This window comes from Mangifera indica, chromosome 17 (genome assembly GCF_011075055.1).
Source record: "Mangifera indica cultivar Alphonso chromosome 17, CATAS_Mindica_2.1, whole genome shotgun sequence".
Taxonomy (NCBI): Eukaryota; Viridiplantae; Streptophyta; class Magnoliopsida; order Sapindales; family Anacardiaceae; genus Mangifera; species Mangifera indica.
In genome coordinates this window covers 6,070,565-6,089,312 of record NC_058153.1, presented here as the reverse complement: position 1 = coordinate 6,089,312, position 18,748 = coordinate 6,070,565, and the positions used below count along the sequence as shown (strand labels likewise).

At 31.7% G+C, this 18,748-nt stretch overlaps 3 protein-coding genes across 4 annotated transcripts in view; 1 reads left to right on the top strand and 2 right to left on the bottom strand.

Annotated features, from left to right (window-relative positions):
* Positions 1 to 9,941, top strand: part of LOC123200747 (calmodulin-like protein 12) — a 24,077-nt gene extending 14,136 nt beyond the window's left edge. The window contains exons 1-7 of one of the 2 annotated variants that reach the window (XM_044616115.1): positions 4,678 to 5,080; positions 7,062 to 7,529; positions 7,885 to 7,996; positions 8,627 to 8,707; positions 8,938 to 9,162; positions 9,268 to 9,348; positions 9,580 to 9,941. In XM_044616115.1, coding sequence (XP_044472050.1) covers positions 4,980 to 5,080; positions 7,062 to 7,529; positions 7,885 to 7,996; positions 8,627 to 8,707; positions 8,938 to 9,162; positions 9,268 to 9,348; positions 9,580 to 9,714 — 1,203 coding nt within the window. In that variant the 5' untranslated portion in view covers positions 4,678 to 4,979 and the 3' untranslated portion in view covers positions 9,715 to 9,941. Of the gene's footprint in view, positions 1 to 4,677; positions 5,081 to 7,061; positions 7,530 to 7,884; positions 7,997 to 8,626; positions 8,708 to 8,937; positions 9,163 to 9,267; positions 9,349 to 9,579 lie in introns of those variants that run through there. The other variant, XM_044616114.1, reaches the window with a different exon arrangement.
* On the bottom strand, positions 573 to 18,748 carry LOC123200750 (organic cation/carnitine transporter 7-like). Its single transcript, XM_044616117.1, has 4 exons — positions 18,409 to 18,748; positions 17,307 to 17,815; positions 1,121 to 1,323; positions 573 to 1,040 (listed from the first exon to the last, which is right to left on the bottom strand). The coding sequence occupies exons 1-2, from the start codon at positions 18,622 to 18,624 to the stop codon at positions 17,375 to 17,377; spliced, it is 657 nt and encodes a 218-aa protein (XP_044472052.1). The 5' UTR covers positions 18,625 to 18,748; the 3' UTR covers positions 573 to 1,040; positions 1,121 to 1,323; positions 17,307 to 17,374.
* On the bottom strand, positions 16,607 to 17,230 carry LOC123200753 (organic cation/carnitine transporter 7-like). Its single transcript, XM_044616121.1, has 2 exons — positions 17,041 to 17,230; positions 16,607 to 16,960 (listed from the first exon to the last, which is right to left on the bottom strand). The coding sequence occupies exons 1-2, from the start codon at positions 17,086 to 17,088 to the stop codon at positions 16,778 to 16,780; spliced, it is 231 nt and encodes a 76-aa protein (XP_044472056.1). The 5' UTR covers positions 17,089 to 17,230; the 3' UTR covers positions 16,607 to 16,777.

Sequence of the window (18,748 nt, the reverse complement as noted above, 5' to 3'; positions counted from 1 at the left end):
CAAAACATTTTTGCTTGGTTACACTATAACCATAGCCTACATCAATTGGACTAACTCATCTAAGCTAGTTTTGTTAAATTAGGATAAGATAACTTTGTATAAAACAGAATAGTAAATTAATTTCAATATTATATTTAAATATAATAGATAAAACAATGAATACGTCTCCTTATCCTAAAAATGCAATAGAATATATAGAGATAGAAACGAACTATAAATCCTTTTGAGGGCATAAAAAAATTACCACTATGTAACAACTATATATATTATGTTGAAACAATTTCTCAAAAATTAGATAGGATATGGATATTGACTCTGAGTAGCGGGTCAAACCATGTTAAAAACTTTTTCTCTTCTTAATTCATTCACACAATCATTCATTTCCAATTAACATCATTCACTTATATCACATAATGAACACAAAATTACGTGGCCAATTGCATTCACCAATATTGTAGTCTCTCTTGCACAAGGCTTGATATTGCTTATTTCTAATTGGTGCAAGCAAAACTGCTTCAACAGAAAGCTACACTTGAGAATAAAGAGAAAATATTGGTGAATCATACTCACGCTTCATAACGGTGCAATATCATATCAACAAAATCGTATACACAAATAATATGTACAATCTTTAGCATAAACAATAACATGTTACTATATGATTGAGTATTGTTTTATTTTTAATTTAAAACTATTTAATCATATTGTAATATATTATTGTTTCTGCATATTGTTTGCGTACATAATGCTACTCGTATTATACTCACATACATACGATCTTACCACTGACCAACAATCACTTGTCTTGAATTTGGTACAACATCTACAATGTCACTCAATTCCTTTCCTCTTGTTTCAAATGGGATCAATAGAACACATATTACTGATATCGCTATTACACCCTCTACCACTATGATGGCAGCTTTGGTATGGCAGCCCTCCACCAGCGCAACTGCAACAAAAGGGCAAACCATACCTCCGATTCTTCCCATGGCGTTTGCAGATCCAGTGCCAGTTGACCTCATTGAAGTTGGATATAACTATCGGTAAAATGAGAATTAGCGGCGAATAAGTTCATTGGAAGTCAATTAAGTTCTGTAAGTAGTTCTAAGGAGCTTACCTCTGAGGCATATATTAAAGAGATTGTGAAGGTTCCCATAGCACACATGCGAGCTACGAATAATAAGCTTGTTCTTAAAATATTGGACTGATTGATAATCAGTGGCAAAATAATAATGAATGCTAGGGTGAATATAATTGAAATAGAAGGCTTGCGACCAGCTTTATCAACTAGAATTGCCGATAAAAGAAGTCCAGGAACCTCTGCAAGAGAATCTCATGTCAAATGAAATAGTACTAACATTACTGAATCTTGTTCATCTTGAGCTGCTCAAACCATAAAAGGGGTCCACTGAATCAAGGTGATTGGAAAGGTACCACTTGATAAAGATCAGCTTTTATATATCCTCACCTGAAAGCTTGTCATAATTTAAAATCGAATTCTAATCATAACTAATGCTTTTTCTGCAATTTCCAGAACAAAATCCTGATAACCTAACAACAGAAACTAAAATTTTACCAATCCCAACAAAAACTTGATTGAACCAATTTTTATCTCAAACAGTCAAAACTTTAAATAGACTTTGGAAACATTAAAAGTTCCCCAATTAAAGCTAAGAAATGTATGTGGCTAAGAATAAATACTTTCATTTGCATCAGATAATGTTAAAATATGCGACAGATATCAAGAAAACATAATAAATAAAACAAAAGGGCATACTTTCTTCCAAAGTTATCTGATATAATACCCCAAGAGTAAGCTTCAACCACCAATCCAGCAAGAACAACAGTAGATATAAGGCTCTCTTGAGTTGATGAAAGCCCCCACTCAGACTTCACCACTGGTCCAACAAAAGAGAGGATCATAATCTCCATAGCTTCTGAAACCCAACCCAGTCCAGCATAACCAAGCACAAGATATTGAAATTTCCCAAACTCCACATGACCCCGTGCCTTATCCACTGTGTACACATACCTCTCCTCACCCATCTATACAGCCAATTCAAAAACAAGAAAACTGAGATACTCAAACATAATTAGAAGCCAAATCATATAGATGACCAGTGTAGCATCATAATCATATTTTAACGACCAAAAACTCAAAGAACCAGAAATTTAGCAAATGAATAAATTTGCATGAGTGAAATATCTTCAAAAATTTGAAGCAAAGAGTACCAGGTACAAGTGGCAGAAGTGCTACATTGTTTGTGACAAAAGCAATAACTCTTTCTTATGAAAAAATTAGCGACCAATTGGAAATTTGCATTGACCTTAAACACGGGGTATAGAAAAGAACCGAAAAATTTGTCGAGAAGGAATTTTCTCTCTGTCATCCACGTAAAAAACAATTAATGTTGCGCGGGTAAAATAATGAAATTTTGAAAAAAAAAAAAGGACTCTTTTACTATTGGACATCAACTTTTTGGAGTGTGTATAATCAGGTTTAAACTATAAAATCGAATCGAACTATTTAAAAATTACAATTTGATTTAGTTTAGTTTGTAAAATAGTTTGGTTTGGGTTAAAAATTTTTCAAACAGTTTTTTTAGTTTAAGTTGCGATTTGAGCGATTTTAAAACTGAACCAAATCGTAAACCATATTTGTTTAAAATACATATACATAATTATGTTTGACGGAATTTTCTAATAAACAATTAGGTGTACAATTTGTTTTTTCTTATTAATTTTATCATTTTCTTTACATGTATATTGTATATATATTTTATATTTATTTTACATGTTTATATTAGGGTTTAGGGTTTATGATTTTAAAATATTCAAATTATGGTAGTCGAATGGTGTCTCATGTCATGTATTGAAAATCTAATTTTTCATATCATGTGTCATATATCATATCATATGATATGCGTTATAAAAAATAAAATAATAAAAAATTATAATTAACGCATCATCATTTGAAAAAATATGCTAACACCCTTAACTTTTTAAAACCTTTCATATACACCCCATTATACTATCATTTTCTTTAAAAAAGTGTATCAATTCGTATCAATAATATGTATTATATTCTATGATATATTTACTGTATCGTATTAATTTAATACACTTTATGATATGTATTATTTTTCACTTGTATGGTATTATGCATATCATGTATCGTAAAACATTGATAACTATGATTCATACCGTAATCCAAACCAGACCAAATCATATTTTTTTTAATTTGGTTTGAAATCTAATATGATTTGGTTTGGTTTAAAAAATTTTTAAATCATTTTTTTCAGTTTAGTTTAAAAAAACTCTTAAATCACATCAAATCGAATTTTGCACACCTTTATCAACTTTTTAAACATAATAGTTGACCTTTTTATATTTGAATTTTTAAATTAGTCCATGCGACCCAAGTTTGAAAAAGCTTAGTTGTCACGTCCGCTTATTATCCAAACTCAAATCCATCATAACCACCACCTAATCTCAAACCCATTCAAGCCATCAAATATGATGGTTTGACCTTTATTATATGTTTAAAAATCTGTAATTCAATTTTTGCAATTCAACTTTAGAAACATAAGTTGTCACAACCGTTATCTATTCAAATTCAAACCCAACAAAATCGTTACCCAACCAAACCCACTAGAAAACAAAAAAAGTTAAAATGAAAAGGGAAAAAGTATTGATGAAAATTTTGACATACAAGAGTCTATTTAAAAATTTTATATTCGAAAATAATATAGTAATTTTGAAAAGTGAAATAGCCGATTGAAATATCATTATTTTATTTTTTTGATACCGTGTCTGAATTTTTTTGTTAGTAAAGTAAGATTTAGGATGAAAAAGTATGATACATGCATTCAATGGTGAAAAATGTGTTTTAGGACTAATAATTTTTTTTCTGGAAAATATAAATTACTCTAAAATAAAATAAATAATACTACAATACAACAACTATAATAATTAGTACAATAAATTAAAATGATCTTATAATATTTAAAATAAAAATTTTGAGTATTTATATAATTTATAATATTTACAATAAAATTATGTATATTTATAATTTATTAATTTTAAAAATTAATAATAATATATCTTCATATAATTTGATAATTTTAAATTAAAAATAAAATAATATTCAATCACATGATAATATATCATCATTATTATTTAAATTAAAATTCATTAGAAATGCATGTATTATTTACTTAATTTCTTAATTATGTTACATGGGACGTACCTTTTTCTCAAGTTATTAATAAAGACTGATTTAAAAAATACCGTATAAAATATTGTATGGTATAAAAACACCGGTATTATATTAAATAAGAGGCATAAGGACTATTTTTCACCCAAGATTTAGTGAAAAGACAAATTTTTATCTTTTAACTTTACAAAAACAGGCAACATCCGTTGCTTTTCTTTCATTTGATGTTTGGACATCCTTCGTAGTTTTGACATTATGTTGTTTTTGGAGGCAAATAATTTTGGTCCCTAAGATTCATCCACCTTGTTAAGTCTAATAGATTTGCAAAAGTAGGCATTGATCCATATCTCTCAACCGTGTTTAGTGAACTTTTCTGTCGTCTAAAAAAATTAAATAATTATAAACGACAAAAAAAACTAAAAATATTAAGAAAATTAAAAAGATCCTAAACCCCGCCCTACTTTTGCTTTCCCATTTTCTCCAACCTACGTCTCTATTTCGTAAACTGTAATTTAGACATAGTAATGGAGGCGCCGAATCGATTTGAGATGTGACCCAATCTCTCTTTTTTTAAGCCTGACACAAGCGAACACGGTTTATTATTATAGTGGGTGATGCGAGGCACACAGACTATCGAGGTTTGTCGTAGGTTGGACAATAAGCCTGCAGGCTAGTGCCATCCAGCACGACATTTTAAACCCATTTGAAAAAATCCAAAACTGTAGGGATTGCGTTTCCCAGTAACGTCCGATTCACTTGTATGAGACTGAGATCGCATTTTCTTCGGTTCACAAAACAAAAAAGTTTTGCTTTCTTTGACTCGGAGTTCATCTTTCAGATCTGTGCAGCTCCTTCGAAGCCGTAAGTCCTCCAAACATTCTTTGTTTTGTTTTGTATTTTCGCTTAAATTTCTGTTATTTTTAATGTCAAGAGAAAAATAGGGAAACTGCTTTACAATTCAATGAGATCCCTAAAAAAAAGGGAAAAACTTCAACAAAACTCTAATCGTGACCAAAATATTAATTGATGTTAGTTTAATTCTTCAGATCTATAGTTTAATTATACCGATCTACACAAAATCTATGTAAATGCTCAGAAAAAGTTTGTTTATTGAACCTATGAAGTCCTAGTTACGATAAACGAACATATATGTGACAGTTGATATGATTTTTGAGTACTTTCACATTCATAAAAGACTTAATTTGTTTTCGAAATATAAAGCTGCAAATCTTTGTATTAAGGAAATATTAGTAATTGGAAAGGAATAATGAAATTTTTTGGGAAATGATAATAAATGGCCAAAATTAAGGGGGTTTAAGAAAATTGCCCAAAACAATAAGGTGTAAGCAAAAATACCCAACTTTTGTGAAATGACGAAACTGCCCCTCTATATAAACAAGGAATTCCCACGGTAATTTTCTACGGTTTCACTGTTTAAATTCAAAGAAAATCACCCTTCCTACGGTTATCCCACTACGGAAGCGATTTTCACGTTTTTCGACAACTAAAAATAACAAATATGGATAGTACATTATCCCACGTCTTGTTTGAATTAATTTATTGTTAGGATTATTGAGATTTGAGGGAGATTTTGAGGTTTGAATGTTTAGGGTTCCTATTTTGAACAATACATAAAATGTTTTGATTCTTGGTTGTTTTTCTTGAATTGCTTGAGGGGTTTTGTGTTATTGGATGTGTAGATTTGATTTGTGTTGAAATTTGAGGCTGAAATGATGATTTTTGATCGGAAAATGGATTAGATCTGTCGACGTTGCCGTGGGATGGAGGGGAAATTTAACGTTTTCAAAATTTTAGGGGGAGAAGGAACAACAGGGAGATCCACGGGGGTCCGTGTGAAATTTTACACTGAACCGTGGGCAGGCCGTGAAAACCGTGGGTTGGGTGGAAATTAACTTTTTTAAAACTATAGGGTTTATATGAGACAGACTTTGAACGACTATAACTTTTGATCCGAGAAGAGTTACGGGGCTTGTAATATATCAATGAGAAGCTCGTTTCGAGCTCTATAACGACAACTAGCTTTTCCAGTTGCACCGAATTTGAAGGCCAAAATAAAACTGTTTTAATGTGTATTATACAGTTTTTTATTTTATCAAATTTAAGATTTTCGGTTTTTATGATTTTGAGTTTGTTTGTGACTGGGCTAGACTTTTTTAATATGTAATTTTCAAATTTGATATTTGTAATTAAGATGTGTTTTTTTAGACACATTTTACGATGTAATTATGAAATTTTTGATCGATTTTTCGGTTGTCTCGTTCATAAGCTATTTGAATGTATAGTTTTTGAAATTCAGATATGTTTTTTTAGATTTTCGAGTAATTTTTTTATTATTGATATTTTAGGGTATTTCAATATATCTATTTATTCATAACATGTTATTTTTAATATAGTTTTCACGAATTGATTTTTTCGAATCGAATTCAAAAATACGATTTTCTTCTTTCTGAACGAATCCGTTGTAATTGATATTAAATAAAAATGAGAGTGAAAATAAGTATTTAAGTGATATAAGAAATATATGTAATGAGAGTGAGAGTGAGAGAGTTTATATAAATGAGATGAGGGGAGGGGTAATTTTGGCATTTTAGAAAAAGCTATGGGCATTTTTGCTTAGGAATAGTGAATTTGGGCATTTTTGCTTAAAAATAGTGAATTTGGGCATTTTTGCTTAATAGAGGGTATTTTGGACATTTTTTATAATTTCCCAAATTTTTTTTGTTCATGATCCATATTTCCTCAGAGATATTAAATTTTGCATAGATCTGAGTTTCATCTTGGATTTTAGAAATTAAATTTATCTTTTTTATTTTCCAAACAGATTGTTTAACATGAGAAACCAAACAGTTCATTGCAATTACGATGTATTTATAAACTTTCAAAGTGAAGACACAGGCAAGAACTTCACAGGTCATTTATATGCTGCTTTGGATCGAAAAGGAATTAAAGTTTTTAAGGGTGACAAGGAATTTCAAAGAGAAATTCCAATTTCAAATAGAATTGAACACTCAAGAATTTCAATTGTTGTTTTCTCAAAAAGCTATGCTTCTTCTATTCGATGTCTGGATGAACTTGTAAAGATTGTTGAATGTAAAAACACAATGAGACAAATAGTCATTCCAATATTCTGTTATGTGGAGCCATATGAACCAAGACATCAAGAAGGAGTGTTTAAAGAAGCATTTTCTGGGTATGAACAAAGCTTTGAGGAGAATATAGAGAAAGTGCAAATGTGGAGGAAGAGTCTAAAGGAGGTGTCCAATCTTTCTGGATTTCACTTGAAGGATGGGTAAATATTCTTTTTTCTTTTTTAGAATATGCAGACCTAATTTTCGTTAGTATTTTTTTTTTTCTTACTACATATATTTTCAGTGGAAACAGAATGTTGATTTGTTTAAGTTATAATAATTGTTTTAAACTTAAAAAAAGGAAGAAATCAAATATTTTTGTACAATCTTAAAGCCTGATTGTGTGTTAAAAATATAGATGTAGAGAGTAGGGAGTATAATTAATTAGCAAAGCAGAAATATAAAGTATGAGTTGTAAGTGTACACCGTAGATAGATAGATAAAATTTAGTTGGTATTTTAGAAAAGTGAAGTTGTTTATGAATTAAAAAAATAAATAAATTGAATAATGTTGCAGGTATGAAGCAGAATTTATTGAAGGTGTTGTGAAGGAAATATCAAGTAAATTAAGTAGTTCAACTTCAACTTCAACCTCTGCCTCCTCAAACTTGATCAATCTGAAAAGATTAGTGAGTGCCTCTGCCACTGGAGTAATTACATGTTTAGAGAATCTTGTAATGCAGCAGGCCCACACCCTCACACTAACAGTTAGTGGGGCCAATCGACCATTGACTCACCTCACCAATCTTTCTTTTTTTTTTTTTTTTTTGGTTAAATCTTTGGATCTCGTATCTTAGCCGCTTTTTCCTGAAGATGGTCTTGATACCACCACCCTACCAACTTTCTCCTGAAGAATAATCTTTGATGCCACTATCCTACCAACTTTCGCCTGAAGAATGAGATTCTATAATTAAGTGTGTTTAACTTTTGGGCTGTAGTAGCTGTAATTTTTTGTTTGAAATTTTCTTCATGTCTGGGCAAGTAAAACGTTGTAATTTTTTTTTGCTTAAATCTTTGGATCTCGTATCTTAGCCGCTTTTTCCTGAAGATGGTCTTGATACCACCACCCTACCAACTTTCTCCTGAAGAATAATCTTTGATGCCACTATCCTACCAACTTTCGCCTGAAGAATGAGATTCTATAATTAATTGTGTTTAACTTTTGGGCTGTAGTAGCTGTAATTTTTTGTTTGAAATTTTCTTCATGTCTGGGCAAGTAAAACGTTGTAATTATGTATTATTGTGTTTATTTTCTGAAGGATACTTATTCTGAGGAGGAACTGAAAGAAGCCTTCAAGCTTTTCGATAAAGATCAAAATGGTTTCATTTCTGCTGCGGAGGTATGTTATGAGTAAGAACAAGCAATCTAGACAATACACTGTAATTCATACAGAACCAAAAGAAAAAAAATTAAGACCGAAGGAAGAAATCGATTGTAATATGACTGAATTGAAATGAGACATAATTCCTTTTGTATCTGTGCCTGAATGCATTCCGGTTTAAGAACAAAATACCTGTTTTGGATTCATTTACCAGTCTTAATGGTTCTTGTGACTTCGAAATTGTGCAGCTTCGACTTTTCATGACAAATCTTGGAGAGAAGATGACAGATGAAGAAGTCAAGGAGCTGATCCAAGAAGCAGATGTTGATGGTGATGGTCAGGTGAATTATGATGAGTTTGTTAGGGTGATGCTTGAAGGTGTTGTGAAGGACATATCAAGTAAATTAAGTAGTTCAACTTCAACCTCTGCTTCAACCTCTGCCTCCTCAAACTTGATCAATCTGAAAAGATTAGTGAGTGCCTCTGCCACTGGAGTAATTACATGTTTAGAGAAATTTTCTTCATGTCTGGGCAAGTAAAACGTTGTAATTATGTATTATTGTGTTTATTTTCTGAAGGATACTGATACTGAGGAGGAAATGAAAGCAGCCTTCAAGGTTTTCGATAAAGATCAAAATGGTTTCATTTCTGCTGCGGAGGTATGTTATGAGTAAGAACAAGCAATCTAGACAATACACTGTAATTCATACAGAACCAAAAGAAAAAAAATTAAGACCGAAGGAAGAAATCGATTGTAATATGATTGAATTGAAAACGAGACATAATTCCTTTTGTATCTGTGCCTGAATGCATTCCGGTTTAAGAACAAAATACCTGTTTTGGATTCATTTACCAGTCTTAATGGTTCTTGTGACTTCGAAATTGTGCAGCTTCGACATGTCATGACAAATCTTGGAGAGAAGATGACATATGAAGAAGCCAAGGAGATGATCCAAGAAGCAGATGTTGATGGTGATGGTCAGGTGAATTATGATGAGTTTGTTAGGCTGATGCTTGCAAAGTGATTGCAATTTCATTGGGTTGTTAGGGCACCAAATCTTTGATGCCCAGACATGAAGATGGATCTCGTATCGCTGTCGGTGATTTCATTGTAATATACAATCTATTAATTATTTATATATTAGATGGTGTTTGTGTGTGTGTGTGTTTTTTTTTTTAATTGGCAAAGGACTCTGCGTATTATTCTTCATATTTTTTGCTATACAATCTCCTTAAACTAATTTATGCCTAACTTAGTTGTATGATATTTGTTCAAAGGTGTTGATTCTGGGCAATGTTTATTCACTTCAAATTATGAAAACCGATAACAAGTTGATTCTGGAGATAAGAAGGAAGTTAACACAATTTCTTTCCTCAAGTTGAAGAAAATTATAAAAAAAAAATGGAATTAATGAAAAGATTATGATAAACAAACTACAGAACACACCATGTCAGCAGGAACGATTGGCTACAAAGTTTTGCTAGAATATGTAAGTTGTGTTACACCTATTAAGTTGTATAATTGAGGGCTATTTACAGGCACTAGTGTTGGAAATATCTGTTAGGATATTCTAAAGCTAATCATGACCATTGTAATTGTTAATCATTACTAATTTTAATTAATGAAATATAACATCTTCTTTATCCTATTTTTGTAATTTACATAACAGTTTTTAAAATAGTTGAACATTAGCAAAGGACTCTTTGCATGACAATTGATCGTGAGGATTCTATGTACACATTAGATAGCTAATCTCAAAACTATCTGTAGGTCCAAGATGAATCTGATCTATAATCCAAATAGAGGATATTGAGTCTTAGAAGGTATTTGGGCTAAAAGTGCTATTGATTGCACCTAAGGACCAAAGTATAACAATCCTGAAGGTTTTTGCCCATTGCATGACCATCTGTATTTTATGAACAAGTTTACGTGGTACATGTCATTCTAGGGTGCAATAACATTACACTACCATTTTTGTCTATACAAACGTATGACCATTTGTATTCTATCAACAAGTGCACGACCATTTGTAGTCTATCAACAAGCATACATAGTACATGTCATTCTAGGGTGCAATATCATTACACTACCATTTTTGTCTATACAAACGTATGACCATTTGTATTGTATCAACAAGTGCACGACCATTTGTATTCTATCAACAAGCGTACATAGTACATGTCATTCTAGGGTGCAATATCATTACACTACCATTTTTGTCTATACAAACACACGATCATATGTATTCTATGAACAAGTGCATTGCTATTTGTATTCTATCAACAAGCATACATAGTACGTGTCATTCTAGGGTGCAATATCATTACACTACCATTTTTGTCTATACAAATGCACGATCATATGTATTCTATGAACAAGTGCATGATCATGTCTATATAAATGTTTATTCAATCTCTTATCATTGCATTACTATTCTTGTCCTCGAGATAGTCAAACATGTCATTCTAGAATGCAATATCAGACCATTCTGGCTGAATTTCTCCTATCCAACTTGCGCTAAATCAATTCCAAAATGTATATAACACAACATAACATCATATTTTCATCAAAATAACACCAAATCCATCCAATCTAATATTGCATATCAAAATATCACAACCTTAAGACAATTTCACGACATAACACCTTAAGCAGGTTTCTAACACCTTGTGATTCATAATAACACAATAATAATTTATCAAACAACATAAACATGGCTAAATTGTTATCATATCATCGTTGACATAATATGCTCATCCAAAATTCATTAATATGAAGACAAAAACTAAACCCTACTTACCTTAATGCCAAGCAAAAGATTTTGGTTGCATTGACTATCTTAGAATTGATGGAAGTTTCCTCAAACTAATTAGAAGACGTAATAGAGTATCAAGATTTATAAAATTGAAACATATTAGAAATATTAGATAACCCTAACATACAAGATAGTGGCTCTTTTCAAGATCTGATTACGATTGCATAAACGACCATGCATCCTCGATGTATGATAATCCATCCATTTAAAATTTTTTATGTGGCACGAAATCCATACTGTCCACATAGAATGACTCGAATGGGCGTGCCTTCAGGAATAACTATTCATCAGGCCAAAAATCACATTTTCATTAACACTAAATCCTAAATATCAATTATTAAATGAAATGACCAAAACAACCTTATGGATGTTACACATTCCCTTCAGTTTAACCTTATTTAGCGCCTTATTGAACCCTTACTGCATTAACTATTGAGGTTCTAACTGGGAGCAATTTCAAGTAATGAAAGCAAGATATTGAATTTGTTATAACTATGGGTGATTGGGATATGACACTTGTTCAAGATAAACTAGCTAATACTATGATATGAGTACTACTGAAGAGAAGGATTTATTTGTTAAGTGGGAAAGGTCGAATCGTTTATGCATGATGGCTATGAAAAAGATTGTGGATGAACATCTTCTCAGCGGGCTGCCAGTTGATAGGATTATCAATATTTTATTACTTTTATTGATGACTTCTCCCGTTATGGTTTCCTCTATTTGATTAAAGAAAAATCTAATGTTTTAGAGAAATTTAAGATATTCAGAATTGAAATGAAAAAATAATTGGAGAAAGTTATTAAGGTTATAAGATCTGATCGAAGGGGTAAGTACTATAGGAGACATGGAGATTTAAGTCAACATATGAATCAGTTCACCAAGTACTTACAAGAATGTGATATTGTTACTCAATACATCATGCCTCGGAGTCCTGATCAAAATGGTGTGGCAGAAAGACGTAACTGCACACTTATAAATATGGTAAAAAGCATGATGAGTATGACTAATTTGCCTAAATACCTTTGGGAAGAGTAAATTAAAACGACCTTATACATTTTGAATAGAGTTCTCAGTAAGTCAATTCCCAAAACACCTTTAAAGTTATAGACCAGTAAAAAGCCCAACCTTAATCATTTTTGAGTTTGGTGTTGCCCTACTGAGGTTAGGATTTATAATCCTACTAAGATAAAGCTTCATCCTCACTCCATCCGGTGTTACTTTGTCGGATACCCATCTCACTTAAAGAGATAGAGTTTCGATTGTCCTTTTCGCGACATAAGAATAATTGAGTCTCAAACTGCTAAGCTCCTTGAATTTGATGTTCATGATACATTAATATTTGTTGAGATTCATGTTATTGTTGGCTTTCCTTTCAAGGATCATTAAACAGTTGTCACATTTCCTTTGTCTCCTTTCTCTAGGATAAATAATTCTGCTCGCAAAGAAACAACTGAAGCTCAAGAAAACCTTACACCACAAATTGAAATTCCCAAAAGTGTAACTCATGATCCTATTATTGAGGTACCCCTTAGGAGATCAATAAGACAAATAAGGGTTGTCATTTTAAATATCTATGTTTATTTGACTGAAAATGTATATGATATTGGAGATATGACTAATCTAGTTTCGTTTCCTATACGATTTTACCCTTAACTTTAACTGACAATTTTAACAAAATTTTGCTTATATGTGAAACTTCGGGTTTTTAAAATTAGAGAATGTGAGTTTGGCATTACGCCTAACCTTGGACAGGAACAAGTCTTTTGGCCTAGATATTTTGGGCATCCTTAATAATTCACAATTATTGTAATAATAAATCATTATCTTTGACTTTAAATATTCCTACTATAGATATTTTTGTTTGTTGTGAGTTAAATAAATAATTTGCAATTTCTTAGGAGGTATTCTTATTCTGAAAGTTTAGCATCAATTACACCCAAATACTCTCTTAAATTATAAATCCAATTACCTATAAAGACTAATAGACCTTTTATTTTAGAAATTTGTTATTCTAAACTATATCCTAGCAATCTATACAAATCCAGTGAGTAAATTACATTTTTCCATGCAATATTTAGTTTAAAAACACTTTTCAACCTTCTCATGAATGTATATTTTTCTATCTAAAATCAAACTTCATTAAATAAAAAAGTAACACAATAAAAGTAAAATAAAAATTTCACTATCCAAAAATTTAAAAAAAAAAGTGAAAAAGAATTAACTTTTTACAAAACTCACCTTAATGTTGTAAATATGATAGATGAACCCTTTTATAGATTTGAGAATCTACAATTCAATTTGCAAAAGTTAGGAAACCATAGCCCTAGTCATTAGTTAGAATCTCACATTTTTAATCAACTTAGTTGTCTTCACCATCTGTAACAACATCACCATCCCCTTCTCTATCTTACAAGAAGTTGGCGAAGAAGTCAAACATCATCAAATTTTATTTACCCCACCATGGTGTCAGGTTGTGAAAGAAATTTATAGGTTTTCAATATAGATTTCATCAATCCCATCTTAGTGCCAAGTCATTGATGAAATCTAAAGGTTTTCATCCACTCTGACTTCTTGAACTATTCTAAGCCACTACATTTGATGATAAGTTTTTTATTGTTCATCATAAACTTCATTATTGAATTCACAAAGGTCATCAAATTCTTCTACTATTCTAACATTTGTTATTTTAGACATGTTTGCAACAAATTAAACAAAAATCTCCACAAACCTTGTTTCATTAAATTCATTTACAATGATCACTTTTCCTTTATTTTTAAAAGAGTTAGCACATTTTGCTTGTATGTGATCGTAACTCTTACATTCACTAAATTGAATTCCCTTGTTTTTTTTTTCAATATCTTTTAACAAATTTTAAATTATTGCCAAGTCCTGAAACTTGATTAGAATTATATTTGCCAAAATTTTGTTTCCCTTTACTTGTAACATTGGGTTTTCTCGTATTTTTTAAGAAACTTAGCATAATTCTTAGTCAACATGACAATTATTTTATTATCCAAATTTTCAAAGTCAACGTGTTTAGTCTAACAATATTCAACCAAGTGTTTGGGTGAAGACTAATACATGACTTCTTTTTATACCATTTTAAAGTGAGCTCATAGTGTTAAAAAAGTTGATCAATTCATCAAGATCCATTTAATCAACATGTTGGCATTTTTCAATTGATGTAACTTTGGGCAAAAATTTTTCAGGTAGAGAACCCAAAACTTTGTGCACAAGTTTAGCATTAGAATATATTTCATTTATAGCACATAATTCATTTGAAATATCCCTAATTTTTTTGACGAAAATCATTAAATAGATTCTCAATCAAACACTGTTAGATTTTGAAATTTTGTTATGACCCTTCTATGTTTGCCTTCTTGACACTCTCAATTTCTTCCTTTTTTATGCATCTTCAGTTATTTCATAGTTGGCTATAACTTTTATTTGATTAACTAAAACAATATTAAAAATATCACAATAACTTTCGAATTTTAATTTGAAATGTCAAGTTCAACTATGACTCCCTTAAATAAATCTCATATTAGTAAAACACGGAACAAATGTTGGGTTTGTGGGTCTTAAGTTGTCAAGATGAGTTTTAGGTTACAAAACCCAAAAGCAAAACTATGATAGATTTTGTCTCCAAAGTGGACAATATCTTGATAGTGGGTTAAATTATTGGATCATGGATGTTACAAATGGTATTAGAGTCATTTCGCATGTCCTCTTGAGTGATGGTGGAATAAACCTTAGTGAGGACGTTGAGTCCTATAAAAGGGGTTGTATGTGATATCTTTAGACAAATCCCACATCGGCAAAAACATAAGAGAGATGCTAAGTTTGTAGGCCTTAAGTTGTCAATACATGTTTTGGGTTGCAAAGTCCAAAAGGAAAACTATGATAAACTGTATATCTACAGTGGATAATATTTTGATAGTGAATTGGGTTATTGGATTAGAGATGTTACATCAACATTAGTCTTTTGTTCTACAAGTTCTTATTCTTATTATTTCTTCTTCAATTTGTAGGTGTTTCCATTCATTAACAGTTGAAATCCAATCTTTTTCATTAATCGACTTTATGAAAGCTCTTCTCTTGTCTTCTAATAAAGATAGCTAATTATATCCGATATGGGTGGTTTGTGGCTAAACCACCTTCACATAATGTATGCATTATGAGGTTAAAAAAAGTTGTAGAATAAGAAATCAAACAAGTAAGCTAGAAGCAACCATGAGTGGATCTATTAAATATAATAGATTCAAAAATTATTTAAATACCAATTGTAAGTTCTCATGATACAAATTGGTTGTGTACACATGTTGTGAGCACAATCAATATGTAAATAATTTAACTACGATTTCAAGAAGACATACATCAAAATATAGGATGAGTAATAAGGTAAAAAGAGCAAAACATTTTTGTTTGGTTACGCTATAACCATAGCCTACATCAATTGGACTAACTCATCTAAGCTAGCTTTGTTAAATTAGGATAAGATAACTTTGTATAAAACATAATAGTAAATTAATTTCAAATTTATATTTAAATATAATAGATAAAACAATGACTATATCTCCTTATGCTATAAATACAAGAAAATATATAGAGATAGAAGCGAACTATAAATCCCTTAGAGGGCCTAAAACGATTACCACTATGTAACAACTCTATATATTATGTTGAAACAATTTCCCCAAGATTAGATAGGATATGGATATTGACCTGAGTAGCAGGTCAAACTACGTTAAAAACTTTTTCTCTTCTTAATTCATTCACACAATCATTCATTTCCAATTAACATCATTCATTTATATCACATAATGAACACAAAATTACGTGGCCAATTCGATTCACCAATATTGTAGTCTTTCTTGCACAAGGCTTGATTTTGCTTATTTGTAATTGGTGCAAGCAAAACCGCTTCAACAGAAAACTACACTTGAGAATAAAGAGACAATATTGGTGAATCATACTCACACTTCCCTAATAAGGGTGCAATATCATATCAACAAAATTATATACATAAATAATATATATAACCTTTAGCATAAACAATAACATGTTACTATATGATTGAGTATTGTTTTATTTTTAATTTAAAGTTACCCAATCATATTATGATATATCATTGTTTGTGCATATTGTTTGTGCACATAATGCTACTCATATCATATTCATATACATACAATTTTATCACTGACCAACAATCACCTTTTTTGAATTTGGTACAACATCTACAATGTCACTCAATTCCTTTCCTCTTGTTTCAAATGGGATCAGTAGAACACATCACTGATATCGCTATTACACCCTCGACCACTATGATGGCAGCTTTGGTATGGCAGCCCTCCACCAGCGCAACTGCAACAAAAGGGCAAACCATACCTCCGATTCTTTCCACGGCGTTTGCAGATCCAGTGCCAGTTGACCCCATTGAAGTTGGATATAACTATAGGTAAAATGAGAATTAGCAGCGAATAAGTTCATTGGAAGTCAATTAAGTTCTGTAAGTAGTTCCAAGGAGCATACCTCTGAGGCATACATTAAAGAGATTGTGAAGGTTCCCATAGCACACATGCGAGCTACGAATAATAAGCTTGTTCTTAAAATATTGGACTGATTGATAATCAATGGCAAAATAATAATGAATGCTAGGGTGAATACAATTGAAATAGAAGGTTTGCGACCAGCTTTATCGACTGGAATTGCTGATACGAACCTCTGCGAGAGAATCTCGTGTCAAATGAAAATTGCAAACGCAAAATCATAATACGGAACTCATTAGAAAAAAGTACCTGCCAAGCTAGTGACGAATGACTATGTAGAGGCTAGAGCTCTGGATATTTTTTGCAAGTAGCACGGTCTAGCTACAAGTTTTCTCTGCACTGCTAAGCTCGGAGACAAACAATACAATTGCATAAAAAGCAAATGAATTTCCAAAGAGTAAAATTGACAGAAGAACAGTTGTTCTAATTAATCTTGGTGAGAATAGCATGAGAAATGTTGAGAAGCCAGATTTCGCCTGCGTGGTTTTGTTGGTATCCAATGTAAGAAGATGAACATGTCCAGGAGTAGCAACTTCTTCATCCCATGCAGTTTTATTGGAAACAAGCATACCATCTGGGAGTTTTTTTCGGTTCAACTCTGCCACGTTTTCCAGAACATGAAGTGCATCAGCTGTTCTACCTTTCATACATAGATACCTTGGAGATTCCGGTGAAAGACCAAGAAGAAAAAGCACAACAAAAGATGGAACAGAGGACAGTGCAAGTAACCACCTCCAGTTCAATCTTGGCATGACAATCTGCAGTTGAGGTGACAGAATATTGAAATGGATACAATATTAAAACTATTTCTTGTCCCCAGGAAGAATGAGCAATATAAAAGAACTCTAGGCCCCCACATGATCAAAATTTAAACATAGTATCATCTAATGATGAATTTCAAGATTTAATCGTCGATCGTCCTTAGGAAGTACCAGACCAACAAAGCCAGCAGATTATGGAACAACTTATGTAAGATTCTGATGTTCTGCAACAATTAGTTCAATTTTCAAACGCAATTAGCCAATCCACATTGTCAAAACATTGCAATGAACTTACTGAATTTTCCAGTGTTCGAATACTTAGCTTCAAGTTTAGTTATTCAACTGAAGAAGGGAAGATGCATGGGAAAAAGGAAATAAAGCATCTCCCTAAATGGATAGAATAAACAAAGAATCACTTTCGAACAATTGGTCATGTTAATGGTCCTAACTAGTTTAGGTAGTACAACGTCTAGGCAGTCATAAATTTTGTTATTCATGAGTTCAAATGGTCCATAAGCTGAAATGGTCCACATGTTCAAATGGTCCTGCTATTAAACTACAAAAGTGCAGTACCATGACATTATACATACCCATGCAAGTGCGGCCTCAGAAATTGATCCAACGGTCCAGAAAGCTGAAAAGATAACCATCCATTTGCCTCTATTAGAAGCAGGAACGAACTCTAGAAACCAGGATAAGAATACATGCCCACTGCCTAGGCCAACACCAACCAAACACCGAAGAATTAACAACGATGTATAATTTGGAGAGAAGGAACTTAGCAGCCCAGCTCCAGCAGTTACCATTGCTATTCCCAGAAAACCCTTCCTGGAAAGGAAACATAAAAGAATAATAATGAGAAACCAGTTTGATTAATCTGACCAAATCATTGAAGTAGAAAGGTAAATGTGGGAATCGAAAATAGTCAAA

Coding starts and splice junctions, on each gene's coding strand:
- LOC123200753 (XM_044616121.1), bottom strand. CDS start 17,088: ATGTGTGCTATGGGAACCTTCACAATCTCTTTAATGTATGCCTCAGAG. Junction 16,961..17,040: donor CTTTAATGTATGCCTCAGAG/GTATGCTCCTTG, acceptor TTTTACCTATAG/TTATATCCAACTTCAATGGG.
- LOC123200750 (XM_044616117.1), bottom strand. CDS start 18,624: ATGGTAACTGCTGGAGCTGGGCTGCTAAGTTCCTTCTCTCCAAATTAT. Junction 17,816..18,408: donor CTGAGGCCGCACTTGCATGG/GTATGTATAATG, acceptor CCTCAACTGCAG/ATTGTCATGCCAAGATTGAA.